The following is a 27948-nucleotide window of genomic DNA, read 5'->3' on the forward strand; positions in this document are numbered from 1 at the left end:
ATACTTTTCTCTACTAGTAAATATGTACATGCAATGCATGTTAATATTAGGCAGTATATTAATTGCACGTTGATATTAGATAGGATATTATTTGCGTTTTAGTTATGTGATTAGCGCTAGAATTAATATTTGGTATGATATTAGCTGTACGTTAAACGTGTTGAGCATACACCATTGGAGCAACCTGGGTCGTCGGATTGACCGGTTTGATGGCCAAAATTTATTGGATCTGCCCATTTGGGTCTTTTTATATTGATGATATAGGCCCTGTTTGGTTCATAAGTCCTAAGACTTTTTTTAGTCCCAACTTATAAGTCCTAAGTCCCTAATAAGTCCCTACCTGTTTGGTTCCTGAGACTTAACATGGACTAGAAGACCATATTACAACTATAAGTCCCTCCTTGAGAGTCTTATTTAATAAATCCCAAATGTCCACTTTAAGTCCCTATAAGTCCCTCCTGTTTGGTTTAGATGAGACTTAAAGGGACTTATTTAAGTCTCTACACCAATAAGTCCCTGTAACCAAACACCCTCATAGATATAGATATAGATAACAAGAATAAATGCAGTGGGCCGTTGAATTTTCTATCCAAATATACTACGGGGTACATTGCTGTGTAGCCATAATGAAGCTGCTGAGCCAGGATCAAAAACGAATATTCGCCAGCACCAAACTTTTCTCTCCTTCACCTACAAGGAGAGTAGGGTTGTTTCACTTTTTCCACCCATCACTACATCTCGTCTCATACTCCAGTTTTCAACAGAAAAAGGAAAAACTCTCATCTGATAGCCTCCGGGTGGTGCTCCTCAAAGTTGAGATTTCATTGGTAATATTTCCTTTTTGTCTTGAGCTTTCTTTCTCATGGATGCGAACAATTAGAAAATAATAATTAACATCTTATTCTTACTTGAGGCAGAGATGGATGTTCTGGTATACTAGTTCTTGGTCAAGATGGAGGATCCAGATGCTGCATCTGCATCCGCTCTGGCGGCCATGGCAGATCCTGATGACGCTTCTCTTGAAGCAGCGATGCAAGCTCCGATTACTGTTGGGATGGGACCCGTCGGCCCCCTCCTCCGGAAACTCCATCGACAGAGTCGGGCGCCAGATCTGCTAGGTGCGGAAGATGTTCATCTTCTCAAGATTTTATGCATCTGGCTGAAGGGTATGTCGGAGGAGGAAGAGGCTACCTGCCTGGTCCAGTGGTGGATGAAGATGGCTCGGGAACTTTGTTATGACACGGATGATCACCTGGACGAGATCATCGCCACCGGCGCTCGTGCTGCCGACTCAAGACTACTTACTCGTGTCAAGGATGCGTGTGAAAGACACCTGCGTTTCAAGTTGTCTCCTACAAAGGCTATCAAACCAGGTGACCGGGGGGAATCCTCCCTCGAGCAGCCGCCGGTTCCCCTCCCTGTCCATCTGGAGCCGCCAAAGAGTCTTGTCGAGATGCTGGCTTTAGACGACGCCGAGAACACACTCAAGGTGATACCTATACTTGGATGTGCAGGTACAACCTCTCTATCTTCATCTCGGATTTCATTTTTTTTCCTGCTCTATTTCATGTTTTTCATGTTCTTTTTCCTGCCCTACCAGTAGAACATTACCAGGTTTTCTTCTTTTTTTGCAGGCGTTGGAAAGACAACAGCTGCCAGAGCCTTGTATCACAAACATGCAGGGAAATTTCAGTGCCGTGCTTTTCTAACTGTGTCCCGGAATCCAGATATGAGGGGGTTTCTCACCAGCATACTCAAACAACTCAAGGCACAACGGCCAGGTCGCTTTCCTGATGTACCGGACCTTATCGATGCTATCAGCGATTATCTCCAAGGCAAAAGGTAATCTCTACTGTTTGACGATTACCCCGGACCATTTAAGTCGAAATCTCACTTCCATTTACCCGTTGTGAGGTATCCCAAGTAATGCATCATAGGCATGGATATGAGTTCTCAATCCTTTCTATCAGTGGCCGGGCTAGCTAGTCACATCCCATGTCGATCTGTAGCATAACTTGGTCAAGATCAGTGTAATGAACAAGGATACAGTATACATCTATTAATATGCATCAACACAAACATAACACAAGTTTGTGCCATGTATGGCTCACTTTTATCAATACATGTTCAGGTGGGCGATCGCTCTTCGTTGTTGGCGTCAATTTTTTTTCATAATCTAACAGATTACAATAAATGTTGGGGCTTTTCGAAAAAAAAATGTTGGGTAGCTCATATGATAAAGAATGAAATAATTGCTACTCCCTCCGTTCCAAAATAGATAACCCAACTTTGTACTAAAGTACAAAGTTGGGTCATCTATTCTGGAACGGAGGGAGTACCTAGTTACTCTACAAACCCTCAGCCACAATGCAGACTACTCACACTTCATCATGGTAAAAGCATACATAGTGTCCATGGTTGCTATGAAGACTAAATAATATTTGATCTAACACGAAGTTCCTTTGTAGATCGTCTTACATGGAACCTTTTATCTTCAGCCCTTTGTTGTTGCAGCTCTTTTTCTCTCTTTCGTAGCTACAGGTAGAAGGAGGAGCAAAATGCACTCAAGTTTCACCCGGCTGCACAGCCCCGTTACTATTCCCCTTACAAATGCAACCAGCTTACAAGTCTTTAAGGGCATCTCCAGCCGTTGGCCCCCCCCAGGACGCACAAAAATCGTCCCCTGGGGGCGAGCCGGCGAGACACTCGGCGCTGGGGGCGGTTTTTCGCCCAGTCGCCGCCCCCAGCTCGCCCCCAGGCGCCGAAATTGGCCCGCTTTGCAGCCCAATTTCGGCGAATAAACGGCCCATATGGGCGAGAATAGGCCCATATTCGGCGTGGTTTCGCCCTGTCTCGGCGTTCATTTATCAACATAATTATTCCTTATCACATATTTCATCACAGAAAAATCAAATACTTCAACAAAATAGTACAACAACAAATAGTTCAATACAAATTATATAGTTCAACAAATAAAAACTCGTATTTCATCACGCGGCGTCCCCCTTGAGCCTCCATAGGTGCTCAATCAGATCTTTCTGTAGTTGATGATGCACCTGTGGGTCTCGGATCTCTTGACGCATACTGAGATAGGCAGTCCAAGTTGCCGGTAGCTGGTGATCAACTTCGGCTAGAGGACCCTGCCTGTAGTATGGTTCAGTGTCAAACACTGGGTCTTCTTGCTCGCTCTCGATGATCATGTTGTGCAAGATGACACAGCAAGTCATGATCTTCCACATTTGATCTTTCGACCATGTCTGAGCGGGGTACTGAACAACAGGGAATCGAGATTGGAGCACACCAAATGCCCGCTCGACATCCTTCCTGCAAGCCTCCTGAACCTTCGCAAACCAGGCGTTCTTGCCTCCTGGCACAGGGTTTGAGATCGTCTTCACAAATGTCGACCAAATGCAAACCAGGAGCTCCATATGCTAGCATCCTCATCGCTGTCGTGCACTTCTGGATGGAGGTGAATCCAAGAGCGCCAGTGCAATCCATCTTGCACTTGAAGTAGTTGTCGAACTCCCGGATGGAATTCACAATCCTGAGGAAGAGCTTTCGGCTCATCCGATAACGGCGCCGAAATGTTCTCTCGCCATGAAGTGGAGCATCGGCGAAGTAGTCGGAGTAGAGCATGCAGTAGCCTTGCAGACGATGCCGGTTCTTTGCTTTCACCCGCCCCGGCGCCGAGCCACCTCGACGCGGCTTTTCATTGCTCGCCAGCAGCTGGGCGAGGGCGACGAGCACCATCAGATGCTCTTCTTCCTGGACGTCGGCCGCGGCTTCCTCCTCCAACAGCGCGGCGAGCTCTTCCTCCTCATCGGAGTCCATCGCCGAGTCAGTCAAAACGCCGAACACCTTGCGCTCGTGGGCGTGTACCCGCCGTTAAACCGCGCCTCCGCGGCCGGAAACGGCGGCCGTCACCGCCTAGTGCTGCGGGGAGGGGTTGCCGCGGCGAAGCGCTGCTATTTTCAAGCGGGGAATGGCTATCTAGGCGGAGTAGGCCGGCAACCGTCGCCGGGATACCGCTAGTGGCGGCCGAGGGCGCGGGGGGTGCGAGGCGAGTCGGGGAAGAAAAACTTGACTTTTCCCCTGTCGGTGTGGGCCAGGTGCGCTTTTCACTAGCGCCGGAGCCCCCAACGGCTCCCCAGCGCGCCGGGTTCGGCCTGTGACCGCCGGGCGGAAAAAAGGCCCGAACCGGCGATTTTCGGCGTCCTGGGGGCGCGACTGAGACGTTTTTTCGGCGCCGTCGCGAAAAAATCGCCTGGGGAGGCCTTCTTGGGGCGCGGCTGGAGATGCCCTAAGTAGCCTCACGTACGCATGCATAGCCGGTCCAGCCACTAACAGCATGATCCACACAACTTGGCGTTCAACTAACGAGCCCACGATCCTAGCTACTGGCTAACTACATGCACGCCACACTCCACGATCCTAGATGTTGGCTAACTACATGCACGCTGCACTCAGGTGCTTGACGCGAGCGCTTCGGCCGCGCACAACGGACGGCTAATCCACCTAGCTAGCTAGCTCAACCGGCTGTAGCACCACGCCATACACACATGCACACACACGCAGACACGCTACACACACGCCACACTTTCGCTGCGTCCTACATGTCCCGCGCCCATTCGACGCGCCCGACGAGCCCGATTGCACCAGTGCATCCCGCGCGCACACGACGAGCCCGACTTCACCAAGCCGTGGCTTATTCCAACACCCTTCAACATTACTTTGAGATCCGTACCCTCCAACAAACTTGCAACAAGCAGATTTCTCTTTTTTTGTTTCTCTCAAATGAAAGAACATATGGACTTCAAACTTTGCGGATCAAATAAACTTTACAACTTCAATGTGTGAAAAAACTTTCAAATTTTTTGGACCAACATAAATATATAAAATGAGGATTTTTTATTAAAAAAATAATTTTTAGCATTTTAAATGCATGAAAAAATCTGAAAGTTTTTTGCCACGTAGTAATTAGAATATTTTGTTGTCCTGCAAAGTTTGAAGTTTATACGTTGTTTCGTTGAAGAGAAACAAAAATGACAAATGTGCCTACACGGATCTTGATCTAAATACAACCTTCAGAAGTACACAAGCCGCTGTGGTCGTGGAAGTTTAGTGTGGTCTCATCGACTTGCGTGAGTCATGCCCTTCCTTGCGACTCGAAGTATATGAGTCATGCCTCTTTCCGTAGTGGAAGTGACGTTCACGCTGGAGGTTGTGGATCTGTTTGTGGCGCTTAGGCACGGCCACATCTTGTAATTTTTGTATAGACATCGCTAATGAGTACTTAGTGTATCCTCGATTCCTCCTCTTTCGATATGGTTATCTCTCTGCATGTGATGACTTGAGTCACCATACAAAAGAACCCTACAGACACATCAACAGATTCGGTTATGCCAAGATGTTTATTATACTTCATTTATTCTTTAGGCATCATAAATTGTGTAGATCTATTAGTCATGGTCTTTTAAAGTACAGTTACAAACTAGTATGTGTCTACATAAAGTTAAATCTGCTGGCTATGATTTTCTAGCATATATTTCATTGTTTCCTAGTTCTCATGTGCTTTTATTAATATATAACACATAGATTTTACTGATTGCATGGACATCTGCTAGCACAATATCTGAACAAATCGGTATAACAATAAATTACCTATTTTCAATATACACACAGCCTCTTGGCCGATGTATATTTTTAGTTTTATTTTTTTATGCCCTAACATACAAAATTATGCAGGTACTTTATCGTAATTGACGATATATGGACTGCATCAGTATGGAATGTTATCTGGCTTGCTTTTCCTCGTGATGATTCTTGCAGCCGAATAATAACAACTACAGAGATTGAAGATGTAGCATTGGCATGCAGTGGTTATTACTCAGAATGTGTATATAAGATGGAACCTCTTGATGATAACGAATCCAGAAAGTTATTTTTCAGTAGAGTGTTTAGCCCTGAAGATGATTGTCCAAAACATATCAAAGAAGTTTCAGATGTGATTGTAAAGTGTGGTGGTTTGCCATTAGCTATTGTAAATATAGCCAGTCTGCTAGCATATGAGTCAAAAACCGTAGCAGAAAAATGGAAACACATACATGATTCTTTGACTTCCACTTCGGTGGGGATGGAAAATGTTCTCAACCTTATGTACAATAGTCTCCCATCTCGATTGAGGACATTCTTGCTATATCTTAGCATGTATGCACAGGACTATGTGATCAAGAAGGATGAGTTGGTGAAGCACTGGGTAGCCGAAAGCTTTCTTAGAGCTGTGGAAGGGCAAGACATAGAAGAAATTGCTGAGGGTTATTTTAATGAGCTTGTCAGCAGAGGAATGGTCCAAGCCGTGGACACCGGTTATAACGGCGAGGTCTTGTCATGTTCAGTTCACCAGATTGTACTGGATTTCATTAGGCGCAAATCCAGGGAGGAAAATTTTGCCATCACTGTGGACTATGATCAATCAACTCTAGCACTTCCTGAGAAAGTTCGCCGATTGTCTGTCCAGTTTGGAGGGGTAAAAGGTGCATGCATACCGGAAAGCATCGTAACATCCCATGTTCGATCGCTTATATTTTGGGGTTTCATCAAGTGTGTGCCTTGCATTATGGATTATGGACTTCTTCGGGTTCTGATTCTTCATATTTGGGCTGACGAAGACAACGAGAGTTTTGACCTCAGTGGAATTGGTAAGCTATTTCTTCTCAAGTATCTCAAGATCGAATGTAATATCACTGTCAAACTCCCAGGCAATATTAACGGGCTCCGATACTTGGAGACACTGGAAGTACATGCAGAATTATCTGCTGTTCCTGATGGTATTTTTTATCTGGAGAGATTGCAGCACATCCGCATTCCGAGCAAGTCTATTCTACCCCACGGAGTTGGCCAAATGACATCTCTTCGCACTCTGGGGTATATTTATCTCGGCAATTACTTGGAAGAAAATGGCCGCACTTTTGAAAGGCTTACTAATCTCCAGGATCTTCAGCTCACATGTTCTACAGTACAGCCAGCAGAAAATATGGAAAAGAATGTGCAACTCCTAGGCTCGATTCTTGAGAAACACAGAGTATTGCAGTCCGTATCTCTAGTGCCAGCTGCTTCATTCTCCTCTTATATTCGTCGGGATGATGCTCGGCCCTTGTGTGATGGCTTCTGCATCGTTTCTCCTCCACCGGCCCTCCGAAGACTTGAGCTGTCGCGGCACTGTTGGATCTTCTCCAGCCTACACGACTGGATTGGAGATTTTGTCAACCTCTGTATTTTAAAGATTGCAGTTGGCGGGCTGTCGAGGGAGGATACTGATGTCCTGAAACGACTGCCTGCCCTCACTGCTCTTACCCTGTATATCCAGACAGCTCCTGCAGAGGGGGTCTTGATTGACAATGGGGGTTTCCAAGTACTCACGTGTTTCAAGTTCTTGTGTGCTGCACCATGCCTGTACTTTGCGCCAGAAGCAATGCCCAGAGTCCAAAAGCTCACGCTAGGCTTCAATACCAACAGAATGAAGCCACATAGCCTTCAAACTTCTGGCTTCCGCCACTTGACAGGCCTTACAGAGGTCTCTGTTAAATTTGGGTCTCGGGCTGGTGATAAATTCGACGGGAAAGCTGCAGAGTCTGCATTAGAGGCTGCAGTTAGCAATCATCCAAACACTCCTATAATCAGAGTACAATGCGCACATGTGTTTTTTGACGGTGGAGAGGATAATAGTACCACGACTGGAGAACAAGAGCACAAACAACAAGAGATTCCACAAGACAACAAGACCACGGGACATTCGGAGGTACTTGTGAACAAGGAATTAGTCAATAGCAGCAGGTACAGATTTTCTTTTCTTGTAAGATTAACCATTGCATGCTTATTTTGTGTGACGTCTCTTATCATCAAAGTTTGAAATAGCGAGCTATGCCATTTAGCAGCGCGACTCAACGAGAATCTATTAACCATAGCAAGCTAAACTTAATTTAGCGTTTTACCTTAAATCGTGAAAAACTGGCGAGAGATAAAGCATACATTTAGACATCATATATGATATATCACATATGTTTGACATAGACATGTTCAGGCATAAAAAACAAGGTACTGAAAAGCCTACCAAATTTTGGCCCTCCAACAGCTTAGTGACGCTAAATGATTTCAAATTTAGCGCCATAGTGAAAAATAGCAAGTTATAAGTGTCATTTTCAATTTAGTGATACTGGGAGGGCCCTCCAAAATCTATAATACTGATGCTATAGCAGCGGGTTATATTTAAAACTCTACTTACCATCCATGCTTAACTAACTTGTTTTAATTGTTTCTTAATTCGCAGATATGAAAAGTACGGTGTTTTCACTCTGCAGAAGAATATCGCACAATCAGTCGACCTCGTGACGGGGGCCTTCGGCTCCCTGCTCCCCAAGCTGCTCGACCTCCACAAGGACGACCACAGGGTCGAGTCTCTTTACAAGGAGCTCGAGGGTATGCAAGCTGCCCTCCGTGACGTGGCGAGGCGAGAGCCCACTCAGCAGGATGAAGTGATCATGATCTGGGCAAAGCAAGTAAGAGACATCTCGTATGAAGTGGAGGATCACATTGATTCTTTAACTAGGGGCTCGTCCGGAGTGAATACCCTCGGCGACGAGTACATCAATTACATCATGGAAAAGGTCCAGGATGTGGCCGGCAGACGTGAGAGGTACAAGGCTGATCACAACATTGTTGCAGCTAATTCAAATGCCTCAGCTAACGTCTACCCTCACTTATGGAGTCTGTGCCAAGAGTCGGAAGAGAGGTTAATTGGCATGGAAGTTCCAGTACATGAGGTCATAAGGAAGCTGACAGGAAGCGATTCAGACTATGAAAATCACAGCCTGAAGATAGTCTCCATTGTTGGGATGGCCGGATCGGGCAAGACAACTCTTGCCAAAGCAGTTGCAAAAGTTGTATTTTCCTCTAATTCGGAATGGGCGAACCTATACTCGACTCATAAACACGACTATTCCTATCGTGATTCAGTGGAGACTTTTTTTGTTACCGTATCTCAGGATCCCGACATGAAGAGAGTTCTCACGGACATCCTACTTCAAATTGACGAGCTGAAGTACACGAGTCTCATTGGAGCATCGTGTGACGCAGAGCTGCTTATTAATGCAATCCGGAGAGGACTTCGGAAAAAGAGGTACGCGCCATGCTATCCACAGTTCCACACACCTTTTCTAAAAGGAGTGACATCGTTATCTACATCCAACAATGCATAGTCTTAAGCGCATATACAATGGTGCTATCTCAGAAGTGCTGTATAGAAAAAAATGTTAGGGTCAAAGAGAGAGAAATAGTAAGAAAGGCTTGTCTTTTTTTATTTAAAAGGGATAAGTATATTTTTCGTCCTCGAACTCTTTCGAGAGTTTAGAAATCGTCCCTCAACTCCAAACCCGATAGTTTTCGTCCCTCAACTATCAAAACCGGATAGTTTTCGTCCCTCGTGCCGCTTTGGACGGTTTTAGTATGTGGTGAACAGTAAAATCGAAAAAAATAGCAAAAAAGAAGTCAAAAAAACTGAAATTTAACAGCATCGAAGATACTCTGGTGCACAAGACCCATGCAAAATATCGTGGTGTTTCGACATTCGAGCAGCCCGTGACAAACAAAAAACTATAAATATGTATGTTGGTGAACAGTAAATTCAAAAAATAGCAAAATTTATAAAACATATAAAACTTTTTGGCATCAAAGATGCTTATGTACGTAAGATGCGTACAAAATTTCGTTATCAAATGACGTACGAGGAGCTCTAGCCAAAAAAACAAAATAGCGCACTGTTTCAAAAAGTAAATTTGAGCCTAATTTTTTGTTTTGCCACGAGCTGCTCGAATGTAGAAACATCACGAAATTTTGCACGGGGCTTGCGCACCGGAGTACAACACGGCAGGCTAGCCATAATATCCTATGAGCAGACAGGCAGATGGGGCTCTTTTTTTCTTTTGAGAAACTGCAAATTTTTTTGAGATATTGAGAAACCGCACATGGGGCTTAGGCTGCACCGCTGCAGTTACCACGGCCCATTTTTCACATATTAGTTTTTAAATTCAAAAATACTATTATCATTAATATTTATAGTTCTGATTGTATATATTTGTATATTCAAATAATATATTAACAATTTTTAGAATTACACGAAAAAATATTTTAAATGATAATTTTTTGCTCAAAGTGAATATATGTATATAGCCTTAAAATACATGAATAGAAGAATGTTTTTCTGAATCATTAAAAATATTTTCATAATTCATGAAAAATATTATAATTAATATATATTTTTTAAAAAATAAATATTACTTTAGGTATATAAACATATCTAAATTATTGTGTATATTTATAGAATTACACCAATATTCTTTTAAATAAGAACATTTATTAGAATTATATGAACATTATTTGAAATAATATATTTTATAAAGTACATGAAAATTATTTGAAATAATTATTTCCTTTGTATTTAAATTATTTATAGTTTACATAATACAACATAATTCTCTTTTTTAGGAATAATACAACATAATTCTAAGAAAGGAAAAAACTAACATTTGAAAATTAGGACGCGGGGACAGCCGGCCATTTAAGCCTTAGACTAGCCACAATGGGTAGTAACATAGAGTAGTAACATGCTCATGTTACTACTCTATGTTACTACCTCTATAGTGGGTAGTAACATAAGTGTGATAACATGCAAAGCTTCATTTATTAGGTTATAGACTCATATTGCATTGGGACATGTGATGTTACAGTAACTAGCTAAGTTACTAGTACTACATCTCTCCTCATTAACTCATTGCCACATAAGCAAATTTGCTGAGTTGGACTTGATGTTACTACCGAAGTTACTCCCACTGTGGCTAGTCTTAGGTGTGCGCTTGCCTGGTTGGCCAGTGAGCCGTTGCTCGTCCATTCGAACATCCCTGGCGTAATATTTTTCATATTAATTTCCTCTGTGTAATGTATCCTGACGGGTGGGGCCCAATGGATATACAGATGTATAGTGTTGTTTTAATTTTTATGGAAGTTTTGAGGGGATTTTTGTGAGAAAAATAAAATTCAGGGCGTTTTCGCAAAAAGAAAAACAGGCCAACGCCCTCGTCTGTGCCTCCCAGTCACTAACGGTTGGGGCCCGTGCCATGCTGGCTCGCCACATAAGCACCATATACGTATACAAGCGTGATTAGCACCGTAGATGCACGCCCAAGCCATGTTCTAGCACCGGTTCAATGTATGCTGCAAGGTTTAGCACCAAATTGATTTTTCTCGCCAACTTCATACACCTGTGGTGTAGTTGACTCTAGAAAAAAGTCAATCGACTAAAATTATAGTAGGACAATATTTTTTAATCTCAAAACAGACAAAAAAAATTACACAAATCACTACGATAGATCTAATGCCGTTTTTCAAGAATTTGTCCAATCAACTAGTTAAGTTGCCGATCAATCCCTACTCGTACTCGTAGGGTCACCGAATAGCCGATAAACTGATAAATCAGCAAATTAATTGATTAATTGGCCAATTAACTTGCCGAATAGCCTATTAATCCCCTACTCGCCATACAACCGAGCTACTAGTTAACGATTTCCTCAAAAATGTCCGATGCTATACGATTGTTTGAGAAATAGCAACCCCTTTTCAAAAAAAATAAGTCCGCGAGAATGAAAATTAAGCTAGCTAGGTGTAGTAGAGTTAGGGCATCTCCAACGCCGACTCTCAAACCTCGGATAACTGTCCAGACCGCGCCGTTTTGACCGCGGAAGCCATCCAACGCAGTCCTGTATCGATCCGCAAAGCGGTCCGGACGTAATCACTCCAGCAAACCGGAGGGAAAGGCGCTTTGCGGGAGTCCGGACACACGAAACATCGCTCTCCGCCCCGCTGGCCCACCCAAAAGGAAGGCAGAGCCTGCGCTTTTCTAGTATCCCTGATGCACACCGAAACCTCGATGGCGAGATCGGATCTGTTGTTGCGGCCCGATCTTTCACGACACTCCACCTCTAGCAGTAGCAACCTCTCACCCATGCACGCGATGTACACGAAATAGAGGGTTTGAACCTATGGCTCAGCACGATAAGACCAATCTCGACGGCGGTACTCACGCACAAAACAATTTCCAGGAAGAGAAATCGCAACACAGAGGTTTTCTAAAGCTTCCTCCAAAACTTAGGGATTTTTAGACAGCTTCGGGTATTTACCCTAAAAACACATCGTGTCTATCGCTTCTGGTCGTCCGTCATTAAAATTACCCTTTAAGTTGGTAAAAATTACCCACCAATGCCATCCATAAGTGGAAAAACGATTCAGGTTTTCGGACGAAAGATCACCGCCTCCTTCTGGTCATATAGAGACGCGACGAGAATAGGTCATGGAACGATGAGCAGCGGTGTGGTTGGCTGATCGCTCTCGCAGCGAGGAGACCACGGTTCGAAACCTAGCTTCCACAATTTTTGTAATTCTTTTCCCACGCATGTCCTATCCATGTATGCGTTCATGGGCCAGCCCATGTGCAGGGCTTTACTCCCCTGTTTTTTTCTCATTTTACTCTTTTGTCTTTTCTTTTCTTATTTTGTTTTCTTTCTTATTTAAATTAATTCGGGATTTTAATATTCTAAAAGTTCCAAGTTTTCAAAAAAAATGTTTGAGAAATTATAAAAATATATGTGAATTCAAAAATGTTTAGAAAATCATAAAAATTTTGCAGATTCAAAAGATGTTGGTGTTTTTGCAAAACTGTTCACAAAATTATTAAAAATCACAATTTGGAAAAAATGGTCAGGAAATAAAATCATGTTCATGATTTTGAAAAAATGATCGTGTATTCAAAACATATTTGGGAATCCTAAAAAATGTGAATTCAAAAAAATAAAAATATAAAATTGTTCCCCAATTTTTTTAGAAAAGTTTGTCGATTCAAAAAATGTTTGTTGAGTCAAAAATTGTTAATGAATTCGAAACCGGTTCATACATTTAAAAAAATTGTAAACAAAACTAATGTTCATGATTTTTTGAGAATATCAAAAATTTCAAAACAAAATTGTCGATTCAAAAAATTGTTCACTGATTCAAAAGTATTTTATGTCTAGGATTTGATTAGTTTTTCGGAAATCTTTATATATCTTGGTGTTGGGAGTAGTTCGTGGTCAATGAGATTTGTTTTTAAAGTTTTAAACGTCCCCTTGCGCAACATAATGATAAGTGTGGCATGCACTGACAAATTCATAGCCTTGGGATTTACCGCAGAATGCATTGTGATCACGTGGACATCGTCATCGGCTAGGGTGAGAAAAATAAATAAATGGCAACATGGTGAGCCACTATGTTAAAATAGAGTATGCTCATACATCAGGATATTGAGTCATACTTATTTGATGAGCCATAATTTTTTGTCTCCCGTTGCAACGCACGGGCCATATGTGCTAGTAATAATAAAACACGGATTAACTCCGTGGGTTCACCGTCACAATACGCTTCTTCCCGTGATTTTACGCTTTCAATTTGAATTTAACACATATTCGAGGTGGTACTAAAACGTGCATCCGTCCGCCAGAAAATATGTTGCCTCCGTATGCTTGTACGTCCGGCTGGGCCTTGTGCTTCTGGCTGGGCCTTGGCCGAAAGAAGCACACGCAATATTTCGTCCATCCTGATCCTTGCTAAAATACCTGCCTGTACATGAGTCGCATCAATGTCTTCATATATATATATATTTTTTGAGCATCAGTACAGACACAAGCGCTCATATACACGCGCATACACTCACCCCTATGAACGCACACACGCACACCCTACCCCTATGAGCACCTCCGAGAGACTGAGCCGGCATATCATCTTGAGATTTACGAAGTCACCGTAGGCGCCTCGTCGTCGACGGGAACGTCTCCTCCCACTGAAAGCGCATCGCCGAAAATCCTGAAATAAATCCAGGAATAATGCGAGCACCAGGATTTGAATCCTGGTGGGTTGGGAATACCACTGTCCACCTAACCAACTCAACCACAGGTTGATTCGCAATGTCTTCACATATTTAAAAGTACCACATCGGTCTTTTCACATCCACCTAGACCTTTTAATATATCTCTAGAAAACTAGCAATCACGTGGCACCTGAGACGTGGGAAAACAGTACTAAGAGAAAAAGCAGGCATTTATGAGGCGACGTGGGTAACCGACGGGAACAAAAGCACGCATGCATGTACGGCCAAACAAAGATCGACGCATGGTTTCCTTGCACACGACCATCAGCCACCCGGTCGGCACCACCACGAGCACGAGCCACGAGGTACTTCAGATGTCGTATTGGCCGCCAGCAGCAGCAGGCTCGGTGCAACCACCACGCTCGCCGTGGCGAAGGCCGCAACGCCGGGTTGCTGGGCTGGACGAGGCACGGCGCCTCCGGCCTTAAACGTCACGCAAGGTGCGGAAGGCCAGACGGTGCTCAGGCAGCCGTGGACGGCCTAGCAATACCCACGGGGAGGCTAGCTAATAACTGCTTTAATTAAGGCGGTGAAAAGGGACGCGGCTTCAGTGGGAGAGAGAGAGAATCGAATCCGAAGCAGATTTTCCACTCCGCCACCACCATAACCGTCAATACAGAAACTGGTGAAAGAAGAAAACCTAACTACACGCCATCGACGAGATGGTGAGGTTCCCCCTTCTCCCGCCGCCGTCGGAGCGGCTGCCAGAGAGAGGAGGAACCCCTCGAGTCACTGGCGGAGGACGGTGGTAGCCGGGTCGCCTTCGGTTCCGCTTCTCTCGCAGGGAGGGGGAACAAAACGAAAGAATATGAGTTTTATTATTATTTCTAATTCAACACTTCCCTTAGGGCGATTGACCCCTTTAGGTTGATATTTTTTTTTCTCAGCTTGACTATTAAGTTTAAAACATTTTCTTGCTCTGGCGTGGTTCATCCAACTCGACGATATTATTTTAGATTTTAAACATTCTCTTGCGCTAGCGCGGTTAAGCGACACATGTGCCGTGTGTTGGACGTGCTCACCGCCTTGAGATGATTGACCATGTTCGATGAGCACTACAACCACCATTGACGAGGACGGACAGGAGGATAAACAACAACACGAATAAGATGAGTCTTATAGGATACCGTGTTAAACTATAAGACATGGATCCGGGAGCAAGAGACTTGATCTATACATGTTTGTTGGTTAGGGTATATGATGTTTTATTCTCCCGTTGTATCGCACGGGCATTTTTCCTAATCATAAAATATAACTTGTCTGACCATACTCTAGCTATTTATACTAGTATAGCCAACCCTACCATAGTTTGACCAACACGCTAGGCACACCTCTAATTCAAAGGAAAAACAAACTTGTCCTAACAAAAGATAACAACCGACTTGATTTAATCTAAGGAAACAAAAATAACGATGACTTGTTTGTTTGGTGGTGAGGCTTCTCGTGTAGTCTACAGGTGGACCCCACCCGGTTCCTTTCAAAGAAAGCAAATCTTTAATCTTCATGTGCGTCCAGGAGTACAATTCCTGATCGGGTGGCCGCACCTGATGCAACCTGTATTTGGTCAGGACTCTTTCCTGGATTGTACTCCCTCCGTTCCCAAATACTTGTCGGAGTAGCTACTAATGGACTAATTTCCCATGCATGCACGTGACCTTGCTTACCTCTGGCGCATCAATATTCCATGCAGATTCTTGTGTTTGCTCAATCCTAGTTCTACACGTTATTGGTTGCATGCATACAGAACTTGGTAGCATGTGGCTAACTCGTTTTTTGACATGCATAATCTTGCTCTCATCGGTACAATGCAAATTAGCAATCTGGCTCATAGTAATTGAGACAAAATATTCTTCTGCATCTCCGTAGATGACAGGCAAGTACGTACCTTGGTATATATGGTGCATATACATCCTTAGGATAAGGTGAAATAACAGTAATGCCGGTTGACAGAACACACGGTCGTATCAATCCCGCACTATTTCCGCGCCAAAATCCCCCACTTTCTTCTTCCACTCCTTGCCGCTCTCTGTCCAATTCTCGGAGGGAGGAGGCGCCGTGGGAGAGGAGAACAAGAGAGCGCAGGAGTGGAGACACGAAGAAAAAATTGGGGTGTAGCGAGGGCACGGGGACAAAAAGAAGCTTACCTTCGCCGTCGGGTTCCTCCGTCGCCGTTGGGTTCCTTCGTTGCCACGCACTCGTCGACCTGCAGGAAGAGAGCTCTAGCGTGTTGCGGGCGGCGACGGCTGTGGCGCAAAGAACCCTAGCGCGCCGGAGCACTAGTAGAAAAAGACCCATTTGTCCCGGTTTCAGAGGCCCATTCGTCCCGGTTCTGGAACCGGGACTAAAGCCCAACACCTTTAGTCATGGTTCGCTTACGAACCGGGGCAGATGGTGCTCCAGGTGGCCGCTCCGGCAAGCCCAGGCAGGAGGGCCTTTGGTCCCGGTTGGTAACACCAACATAGACCAAAAAGCATCCACGCGTCAGCAGCTCAGGAGCTGGGTTTTTTTTTTGAAATAGTGGGGGGTTTGGGGGTTTTGGATGGTTAATTTAGGGGTTTCATATATTGTGCTAGCTAGCTAATAGAGAGAAGTGACTTTCTTGTCTTCATGCTTGGTCGACGCTAGGTACCATACGTATAAAGCGATCTCGACACGCTAGCTAGTAAGCAATTGAAGGAACCATTAAGTACACAAGATTGTCATGAACATATACAAAGAGAAGTGATGACCTCTCCTTCTCCGAGAGATTGGTCGAACAACAAGTTTTCGTATATCTATCCGAAGATACTAGCTACATATATAAATATCTCTTACAATCCCTAAAATCTGAAGTCAATTTTCACATGGTATTCTCCGGCTGGATTGATGACGTGGTCAAGAAAGAATCCCACCAATTCCTCTTGAATTGCTCGTATGCGATCTTTTGGTAGGAGTTCATCCCGCACCTGCCAGATCTAAATTGAAAAAGAGGGTCAATACATGTGTATGAATGAAACTCAACACAAATAATGGTAATAAAATAAAATTGTGAATATAGCCACATATACATAAATATATAACAAAAAATGCTATGAACATCTACATACATATATCCACATATACATACATATAGCCACATATACATACATATATACATTATATATATATATATATATATATATATATATTTATATTAACCAAAAATTCATCATATAAAAATAAAAAAACAGAGCCGGGGCGGCGGCGGCTCACAGCGGCGGCGGCAGGCGAGGCAGACGGCGGGGGCGGCGAGGGCGTCGGCGACTGCGACATTGGGGGCGGGCCGGGGCTGGGGCGTGGCCGGGCACGCTCGGGGGCGGCGGACGGCATCAGCTGGCGAGGGTGACGGCGGGGGCGGTGCGCGAGGGAGCCGGCGATGGCGTTGGCTGGCGACGGAGACGACGGGGGCGGGCGCGCGACGGAGCGGTCGACGACGGCGGCGGTGGGGGCGGGCTGGGCGCGCTCGGGGGTGGCGGATGGCGACGGCATGGGCGGCGGACGGCATCAGCATGTGGTCGGCGTCGGCAGAGGACGGCAACGGCATGGACGGCGTCGGCTTGGGCTCGGGGCAGCCTGGCGGCGTCAAGGAGGTCAGCATCGTGGGGGGCAAGTGCGAGATGAAAACGAAAATTTTCACAAGTGTTGGTTATATACCCAACCCTTTGGTCCTGCTTCGTGCCACCTTCGGTCCCGGTTCGTGCCACCAACAGGGACCAAAGGTCTCTGCTTCCCGCCCAAAGGTCCCTGTTGGTGGCTGTCGGATGTTGGGTTCCGGCAGACCCTTAAGGTTCGAACCCTGGGGTGCGTGTGAAGATCTTCGCCCTACCGATCAACGTCCGATCGCCTCGCGAGAATCTAAGCTAAACGATGAACAACATGAGGGACACAAGATTTATACTGGTTCGGGCCACCGTTGTGGTGTAATACCCAACTCCAGTGTGTGGTGTGGTGGATTGCCTCAGGGGCTGATGATGAACAGTACAAGGGGAAGAACAGCCTCGCGAGAGGTGTTCTTGGGCTGGTGCGATGAACTACTTGGGAGAGTTCGATCGCCTCTCGATCTGATGGGGACTCTATGAGCTTCCCTCTACTGTGGTGGCTAGCCCTATATATAGAGGCCCTGGTCCTCTTCCCAAATATTGAGTGGGAAGGGCGCCAACAACGGCCATTTTGAAGGGGAACATCTAGTACAAGCTATCCTCACTAAAGTTGGTCTTCGGCGGCCAAAGGTACTGGCGATGACGCCTTCTTGGGCTCCACGGTGACCTCCTTCCTGCCGCTCCGCTGGTCTTGGTCTCGTTGCACCGAAATGGTAATCTTTGCCTGATGCCTCGGTACTCCGCGCCTGTGCTTGCCCCCTTTGCACCGAAGAGGAAACAAGGACACTACGCAGGCCGGCGCCCGCCTGGCGCCCGCCTGGTCTCGATCGTCATGACTTGCGTCACGAGCACCTCGCGAGGTACCCTTGCCTTGATCTCTCTGCCTCCTCGCGAGCCTGCCTGGTGAGGCCGCTCCTGAGGAAGCCTTGCGTTGTCCGCCCCGCGAGGCTTGGCCCCTCGCGAGGGTCTTGAGTTTGGGTTGATGAAGATGGGCCGTACTGGGCCAACACTTGAGCCACGCCGCAGGCTGCAGGCAGGCAAGTCTGGGGACCACCGTTCCTAGAACACCGACAGTAGCCCCCGGGCCTAAGGCGCGCTCGGACTTGGCTTAGCAGAGAAGCGAAGGGGCAAGTGCAGAGCGCTGCGGGCCCCAATAGCCTGTGGCCTTGGGCGCCGCGTGGCGGTTGATTGGACGTGGGCGTCTCCGCTTCCCCACGCTCCCTCATTATGCGCCTAGCTAGGCGGCCAAGAGGATTGTACACAGTTATTCTCCCCTTGCTGCCCGCACGCTTCTTGTTCCCCTTCTCCTTGAGCCTCTGCTTCCGACTCCAATCCATCTTGGGTTCTTCCTCCTTCCCATTGCCATGGCGCCAACGAAAAAGGAAAAGGGGAAGAAACTTGCGCCTTCGTTCAGCTCGCCTCCGGTAGCTGCTCCCGCCGTCGACCAGTCGCTCATACTCAATCTGGAAGCCTTGGAAAAGGTCCGCTCCGCGCTCGCCTCCAGCTTCAACGAGTGCGGGAGGACGACGGTCTGGCCCGCGTCCCATGCCTCCTTCAACAGGACCGTCACGGAGGTCCGATTCTTTGTCGACGCCCTGTGGGCGGGCCTGGTTCGCCCCTTCTCCGCTTTCTTCAATGCGGTGCTTTCCCATTACCAGATCCATATGATGCATCTCGGTCCCCAATCTATTACTCTGCTTGCTGTCTTCGCCTTTGTTTGCGAGGCCATGGTGGGGATTCCTCCTTCCGTTGTTCTTCTATGCCACTTCTTCGCTCTGCGCCTGACTGATCCTTCCCAATGCTCGGAATGCGTGAGCTTCCAGGCTGTGCCGGAGAAGGCCGCCTTGGGGATTGATTTTGGTCTCCCGTCTTCTGCGAGCGGGTTCCGGGAGCAATGGCTGTATGTGGACGTTGGGGTGCCCAGCCCCTTGCTCGTGCACCCGACATTGCCTTCTATTCCCAATCCCGGCTGGGGTCATGAGGAGCTCACGAGCCCCCAGCTTGCTTTCGCCTGGCATCGCTTCGAGAGGTTGAGGACGCTTGGCGTGACGGCGCCTCAGGTGGTGAAGGAGTTCCTCTAGCGCCGCATCACTCCTCTCCAGCGCCATTCCCGCCCGATGTGGGCTTTTTCCGGGCGTCAGGACCGCATGAGGCTCCAGGAAGGGGATTTTGCGCCTGAAATGTTGTGGAAGGTGCTGAGAGTCCTGACTGGCGACCCCTCTCCAGGCAGCGTCCGACATGGAGGCGCGCTCTTGTATCTCTGCTCAAACAGGGTCGAGTTCGTGAGGCAGATGCCCCGCTTCGACGAATGGGGGCTGCGCCCGGCTGGCCTTGTGGGGCCCCGCGAGAATCCGGTTGTTGTAGCTCCTCCCCCGATCGTCCGCGCCGGTCCTGCCTCAGGAGTCGGTGCAGGGAGGCAGGCATCGGCGGGAGCTGGGGAGACTGACGTTGAGGTGCCGATGTCACGCGGGGCTCCCGAGGCGTCATCCTCCGGAGCTTACGGAGCCCATCTCGAGGTGGTGACTGATGAGGGGGCGCGGCCTTCGGCTCCTGAGGCCGAAGCCCCCGAGGCCTCGGCAGGCCACCAAGAGGTGGCACCTGATCGCTCCTCCCAGACTGGCGCCCTTGATGCAGGTCGTCTGACGCTTCCGCTCCTATGCCGCGTGTCGGCCGTCACGTCGAGAGCTTGGGCCGGTTCCGCATAGATTTCGAAGCCCTCCGCAAGAGGAAGGAGGTTTCGGGTGGTGATGATCGTCCGTGCCGCCCATTGAAACAGAGGAAGTACTTCGCCGTGGACGAGTAAGTCCCTTTTTGTTATAGTTTCTTGTTTGCCGTTCCCTTCGTTGACCGTGGCATTTCAGGATCCCTCCTGCCGAGCCTACAGAGCCAGCCAAGGAGCTGCCTCCTCAGGCTTCACCTCCACCGTCGACCTCGATCGCCCCGAGCCTGCGCGCAAACCTTGGCGCGAGTTCGGCTGGAGAGGTGGGCCTCCCGCGGCGTGCCTTGAGCCTATGAGCACGCCGCTCTTCCTTCGCGAGCTCCCCCCGGGCACAACCAGCTTGCCCTGGGCTCCTCTGCTGATCATAGGCGGCGAGTGGCTGAAGTCGATCTTTGGTTCCTCCTCAGGGGTTGGATCGATGCCGGGCTGGGTCCCTTGCGGGGCCCGTCCGGCGATCGTGGGGGCACCAGCCCCTAGCCCCCTGCCAAGAGGGGGCCAACCACTCCAGGGTCCTTCGCCAACGCCGATGGCGGAGGATGACGTTGACGACGTGCTTAGGCGTGCGCGGGAGCGCAGCGCTGTCCGCCGAGAGTTCCTCCAGAAGGCGACTAACACAGTGAGCCAGCTTGGCGCAGAGCTCGCGGGCGAGGACGCGCGTCTCGAAGCTGAAGGCCTGCGGCTGATCGAGGAGTGACGCAAGCTGAAGGCGGCTGTTGGTCTCACACGCCACCAGCATGATCTCGACAATTCCAAGGCCGAGGCATCTCTGGTGGCCTCTTGGGAGGCCTGCTCTCGAGCCATTGAGGAGGCTCAGGAGGCAGATCGGCGATGCGAAGCTGCGGAGGAGCGCGCGTGGGAGCTCTAAGACTGGTGCAATTCTCTGGAGCAGCAAGTGGAGTTGCGTCGGGCTGCCCTTGTGTAGAGGCTGCCGAGCGCAACCTCGATCTTGAGCGGTTGGAGACGAGGGAGCGCCAGGTCACCCAGGAGGAGGACGACGTCGGTGCGCGGGATGTTTAGTCCCACCTCGCTAGCTGAGGAGCTCCGGCACCTGTTTATAAGCGCTGTTGTGCCATCCCATTCGAATTCCTCACTGTTGCAGGCCTACTGGCCTAAACTTGTCTCTCTGCCTGTGGACCTGCTGCGGGCCTGGACCCTGGCCCAATGGGGTTTCTATCGTATTCAAGACATGGTGGCCCAGTAGGTGGCATTTTTTATTATTTTTTCTAGTTTTTTGTTTTGTTTTTTGCATTATTTATTTTCTTTTGTTTTTTGATTTATTTTTAATTCTTTTTTGCTTTTAGGTCACAAAAATTATAAACTTTATGTTAGTGCCATTGGTTTTCAAATTTGAATAGTTAAAATATGAATTCTTTGAAATTTATGCGAATCACTAGTTTGTGATTAACTTTACTATAAAAATAGATTTTGGAGTGATTCTTTTTCCTGCTATTTAATATTATTGTGTTTTATCATTATATTCAGAAACACATTTTGTTATTTTAGTTTCTAACAAAAAAATTGTTTATGATAATTCTTTTTGCTATTAAAGTTTCTAACAAAAAAATTCTTTATAAAGATTATTTTTACTTTTAATGTTTTGAACAGAAAATACTTTGATAATTTTAGTTACATAAATTTTGTCTAATTTTAGTTTCAGTAATACTAGAGGTTTATAAAAGTCTTTTAGTTGATTCCTTTTGCTATTGGAGTTTTATAAAAGCTTTTTAATTGATTCTTTTTGCTACTGAAGAATTTTATAGTTTTGTTTTAGTTGATCATAACAGAATATTTTAATTGATTATTTTTAGTTCATTTTTTTGCTATTAGTTCATTCTTTGAGCTAAATGACCCTGAAATTGAAAAGCACTACAAATGAACTCTGAAAAGGTTGAAAGTTGGCATGGTATCATCATTTCACCCACACAGCATGTGCTAAAAAGTTGAGAGGGTTACGGCAAAAACTGGACGCACTTCAGGTACACCATTCTCTATCTTCCACTACAGCAATTCTAGTGCCGAGCTTTGTATTGCCATCTTCACAATTGGGGTACAATCCTTTTTTGTGATCCTCTAACATGCGATCAAACTTCAACTTCTCCTTTTCACTTTCGCATTGACTCTTTGCATCAACAATGACCTGGCGAAGATCATCATCGGACACATCGTCTGGTTTCTCTTGATCTTCAGCTTCCCCCGTTGCAGCATCACCGTATTTAGAAGGCACATAATTGTAATCACCCTCTTCTTCTTCATTGTCTTCCATCATAACCCCTCTTTCTCCGTGCTTGGTCCAAACATTATAGTGAGGCATGAAACCTTTATAAAGCAGGTGAATGTGAAGGATTTTTCGGTTAGAGTAAGACTTCATATTCCCGCATATAGGGCATGGACAACATATAAAACAATTCTTCTTGTTTGCCTCAGCCACTTCGGGAAAATTATGCACGCCTGAATGTACTCGGAGGTGCGTCTGTTACCGTACATCCATTACCGGTTCATCTGCGTGCATTATATATAATTAAATGTGTCAAAACCATTACAGAACATCATGAATACAGAAGTGACCAGATTAATAGAAGTGCATTATCACATTAAAACCAAAACACAGTAGTGATCAAATGTTATTACTGAAAAAATAACTACATAAAGTTCATACATATATAGTTCTCATTGAACAATATATAGCTCTGTAGAGCATCTAATTAAACCTTACATTGAAACTATGTAAAACATTTCAATGCAACAACTAATGCGATCATAATTGCAACTATGGCAACAATTGATCCAACGGCATACTGATACCGAGCCTCAGTATGAATGACATATTTGTTAATCCTTCTAATCTTCAAGCGCATTGCATCCATCTTGATCTTGTGATCATCAACGACATCCGCAACATGCAACTCCAATATCATCTTCTCCTGCTCATTTTTCTCAATTTTTTCTTCAAGTAATTGTTTTCTTCTTCAACTAAATTTAATCTCTCGACAATAGGGTCGGTTGAAATTTCCGGTTCAACTACCTCCTAGATAAAAAAAATCTATTTTAAGTTGGTCGACAATTTTCATAAACACTAAATGAAACAAATAGTTATAAAAGATAATATATACCACATCCGATTCATAGCCAGGACGAGAGCCGACGGAGGCGGATACCAAAACCATCACACTACATAATAACAAACAATAATAAAATTAAGAAAATTACACAAGTATCTATCTAAATCATACAAGTAAGACCTTTTTACTTTTAGAAAGAAGATAAGAACAAGAGGCTCACCACGGTGGTGCCGGCGACGAGATCGGCGTGCGCGATAGACGGCGGTGAGGACGGGGACAGGACAGGACGGACTACCAAACCTAGAAACATCTCGAGGAAAATGGAGCTTGGGCAAGGAGTTTCGAGAGGAGAAAGCTTAAGTGTGGCTCAAGCATTTTATCGAACACCTCATGTGCATAGAGGTGAGCTAGAGCACCACAAAGCTCTCCCATGGCCGGGCAAAAAAACAGAGCGGTGCACTGCTTTCCTCGCAGGGGGGGGGGGGAGCGGGGAGGGATATAGAGGCATCTCATTGGTCCCGGTTCGTGGCTGAAACTGGGACAAAAGGACCCCATTTGGTCCCGGTTCCAACGACAAACCGGGACCAATGGTTATGGGCCAGGAACGAGGCCCATTGGTCCCGGTTCGTTCCTGGAACTGGGACTAAAGGGGCCAGATGAACTGGGACCAATGGCCCACGAGGCCCGGCCGCCCCCCTGGCCTCACGAACCGGGACGGATGCCCCCATGGCTCCCAGTTCGTGAGCAAACCGGGACTAATGGGCTGTCCAGGCCTGGACCAAAGCCCTGTTTTCTACTAGTGGAGGCAGGAAAGGTTAATGAACACCAATGCTGCTGCGGCGGGCGGCGGCATGAGGAACCCTAGCCCGTGCAAGGAGACTGGGACAGGAGCGACTCGTGGCGTGGTCGAACCTTTTTTCTTCTGGACGGTGTGGAGTGGTCGTGGTGGGAGGTGGAGGCAAAAATAACTCTGACAAAAATAAACCTTGGAGGGGAGGCCAGGAAGTGAGACATTAGGAGTAGTGATGCTTCTCCCCTTCCACCAAAATTTTATATTTCATAACTGAGTGAATGTGGCAGACGTGCAATACACATCTAGCTGGAAACTTCATGGTTGATGATACTCCATGTTTTATGCTACAGATTTATTCAATCAAACATGTGTTTTTTCATTCACAAAAAAACTGTTTTTTAAGTGAAGTTGTTGAGATGTTTCCTTGCTTATTAGCCTTTCTTGCATATATAAATCAATGGGTTAGGGCTTTGGTTTCATGCATGACTGATGAGGCAAGAGCAAGCAAATTATAATCCGTTGATGCATGGTCTTTGAAGTAGGAAAGCAGGCTATGTTTTTCTCATTTGCATCATAGAAGAGATTGGTTCTCCATTGAAATGCAAATACAGTTATAAGTGTTATGGTGCAAAATGTAATTCTACAACGAGAGAGTGTGTGTGAGTAAAGCGTTGGACTAACTACCGAATGATGTGTAAATTAGTTGCAGCACAGCCTCTGTCATAATAAGTTTTAAACCCCACGGATTAAGTAAGAGACCATGCTAAATAAGTTTAATTTTCTCCTGTTAATGACTTGGAATATGATGATACACTATATTTGGCATTTTATGTTGGAGCACTAATCACATATCCTACCATTAATTTCGTCAAATTCGAAAAGCCCTATTGATATTGTACTTTTAGAAGTTTAATTATGTTTACAGGATTAATGGTGAGATGATAAGCGACAACACAGATGCAGCATCAGCCTTTGTATTGAAATAGAGGACATGGACCTACCTATGTGTGTGGGGTTAGCAATGCTTATTGGGTTATGGGTGCAGAGGAGCGGGTGCTTATTAGGTTGTGGGTGGATGATTTTTCCTGTTGCAACGCATGGGCATATGTGCTACTAATTTATGAACGGACAAGAACACCCGCGAATTGCCTTTACACACCTTAATAATAGATTATAGATTTCTTATCGACACGGTTCGCATGTTTACCTTTTATATTTTGTGCTCTAGGTAGATTTGTTAATTCACGGCTCATGTCTTGCCCTGTTGACATATAGGTACTTGATTGTTATTGATGATATATGGGATGTAAAATTGTGGAAAATTTTGAAGTATGCCATAGATAATGGAGATGGAGGTAGAGTAATCCTAACTACTCGGCTTTTGGAAGTGGCTGTCAATGCCGGTGGTGTTTACAAGCTAAAAGCACTTTCTCATCCAATGTCTAAAGAATTATTTCATACAAGATTGTTTGGTGCTATTCGTATTAGACCGGAGCCGGAGATACCTGAAAAGCTTATACAGAAATGTGGTGGTGTACCTTTAGCTGTCATTACAATGGCTAGTTTATTTACGGGGAAACCATGGAACTATTTCTCTAAGGTGTACAGAAATGTTAGTTTTGAGTCTGAGGTTGGAAGCAACAGAGATGTCAACGACACACGGAAGAGATTATTATCTAGCTATTATAATCTACCTTATCATCTGAGGGCATGCTTATTGCATCTACACATTTTTCCTGAAGACTATTTAATCAAGAAAGAAACTTTGATCTGGAAGTGGGCAGCGGAAGGTTTAATCATTGAGGAACCAGGGGCAGGGTTATTTGAGGTTGGAGAGAGATACTTCAACGAACTCATAGAGAGAAACGTGGTCATACCAGTGGAGGACGGTTCACACTGTGGGATAATAATTGGTTGCCATGTCCATTATCTGGTTTATGATATGATCTGTTCCTTATCAACCGCACAAGATTTTGTCACCGTAGCAGATGGAAGCAAGCAATACTCTCCTGCTGAAAGCAATGCTCGCAGGTTAGCTGTTCAAAAGTGGAACGCGGAGCAGGTCGACCCTCTGGCTAACAATCGCGACGGAATGCTGAGGTCATTTAATACCATGGGGTGTTGTTTTAGTATGGGACTATCACTTTCAAGGTTTGAACTTCTGCGTGTGATTGCTATAGAAGAATGCACTTTCACTGGAGGCAGGAGTAATCATCTTAAGCATCTGGGGAAGTTACTTCTGTTGAGGTACCTCGGACTATATAACACTCGTATTGATGAGCTACCAGAAGAAATAGGGGATCTAATTTCTTTGCAGACACTGGACTTGAGGGGGACCACGGTACAACAATTCCCAGCGAGTGTTGCTCGGCTAAGGCAGCTCAAGTGTCTGCGAGCTGATAGCATAACAGCACCGGATTGGATGGGCAATTTTACATCCCTAGAGGTACTACAGCTGGGCGAGGTCGGCATGTCAAAAGACTTGGCGACAGTGCTAGGCAAACTGACAGAGCTGAGGGAGCTCAATATTCAGATTGAGAAGTTGGATGAGATCATGAGCAAAGCTTTGGTGCAATCCTTGGGTAAACTGCAGGAAATCAGAATTTTAAAGCTTAGTATGAGTTTCTTGCCGGGTGAAGAGGCCAATTGGGAAGGCTTTGTGCCGCTCGAGTACCTCCATGATCTGCATATGAAGATTCCATCCTGTGGACTGCCGGCATGGATTAATCACTCGTTTGTTCCGTATCTGTCACATCTGTCTGTGGAAGTGAAGGCTTTTGCGGAGGAGCAGGATCTGGAGAACCTGGGGAGGTTGCAAGAGCTCCTCAGTTTGGAGCTGCTGATGCCGTCAAACGTCTTCCTCGGCATCAAGGGTCACAATTCGTTCCCCAGTTTGAGGTACTTCGGCACGTCTGCACCAACCAGTTTTCGACCTGGAGTTATGCGGAGCGTGGAATCCTTTCGTTTCAAAGCCCAGGAGCCAGACTTGATGGCTGTCAACTTTGACTTCGGTAGCTTGGGGAACCTCCCTTCTCTTCAGAAAGTGGAAGTTGAAATCAGCTCCACTAGTGACGTCGAGGCGGTGCGTGAAGCGCTGCAGCTTGCGGTGGACAAACATCCGAACTATCCCAGCTATTATGTCATAACACCTGATCAGGTACGTACTACGATGTGTCTCCTCATCATATCAATTAGTATGCCTACAGAACTTCATTCTCGTTCTAACAGATAATTATTAGATGGTGAATACATACCCATGGATGTCAGTTTCCTTTTCTAAACATGCTTTGTGCATACCCATGGGTGTCAGTTTCTTTTCCTAAACATGCTTTGATTTCTTACGGTAGTCATCTTACAGGTGGGCACTGCGCACCGAAGACTACTGTAACATGTTGCCGGCTACAGGGTCACCTCGTCAGTCTTTGAGCTTAGTTCTTGTTTGAAGGGGCAAAAACACCCAACAATACTCTCAAAAAGGAAAAACAAATGTCTTTCTGTTGCTTAATTACTTATTTTGTAATGGCTAGTGTGGGGAGTCTGGTTTGCTCTTTGTGTAATAAGGCTAGTTTGGTGGCGCGCCAGGTTTTTTGTCTCTTAGGTTATATTCCCAGCGAATGTAACTAGAGGGTTTTCCTGGTGTGCATCGAACTCAGCAGACCTATTTCCATTTTCTATTGTCGTGTTGAATACTGTCTACATTCTTGTAAGAAAAAAAAATCCGTGATCCTCTATTCTGTTCCTGCTTTTCTAGGTTC

General features: G+C 45.9%; 1 protein-coding gene across 1 annotated transcript; it reads left to right on the top strand.

Moving 5' to 3' along the window:
• Positions 1-696: 696 nt before the first annotated feature.
• On the top strand, positions 697-27927 carry LOC123047585 (disease resistance protein RGA5). The gene is made up of 7 exons (XM_044471174.1): positions 697-827; positions 918-1514; positions 1635-1842; positions 5746-7833; positions 8327-9175; positions 25469-27350; positions 27552-27927. The coding sequence occupies exons 2-7, from the start codon at positions 953-955 to the stop codon at positions 27579-27581; spliced, it is 5619 nt and encodes a 1872-aa protein (XP_044327109.1). The 5' UTR covers positions 697-827; positions 918-952; the 3' UTR covers positions 27582-27927.
• Positions 27928-27948: the final 21 nt, after the last annotated feature.

The sequence above is a fragment of the Triticum aestivum genome, chromosome 2B (assembly GCF_018294505.1).
Source record: "Triticum aestivum cultivar Chinese Spring chromosome 2B, IWGSC CS RefSeq v2.1, whole genome shotgun sequence".
NCBI lineage: Eukaryota > Viridiplantae > Streptophyta > Magnoliopsida > Poales > Poaceae > Triticum > Triticum aestivum.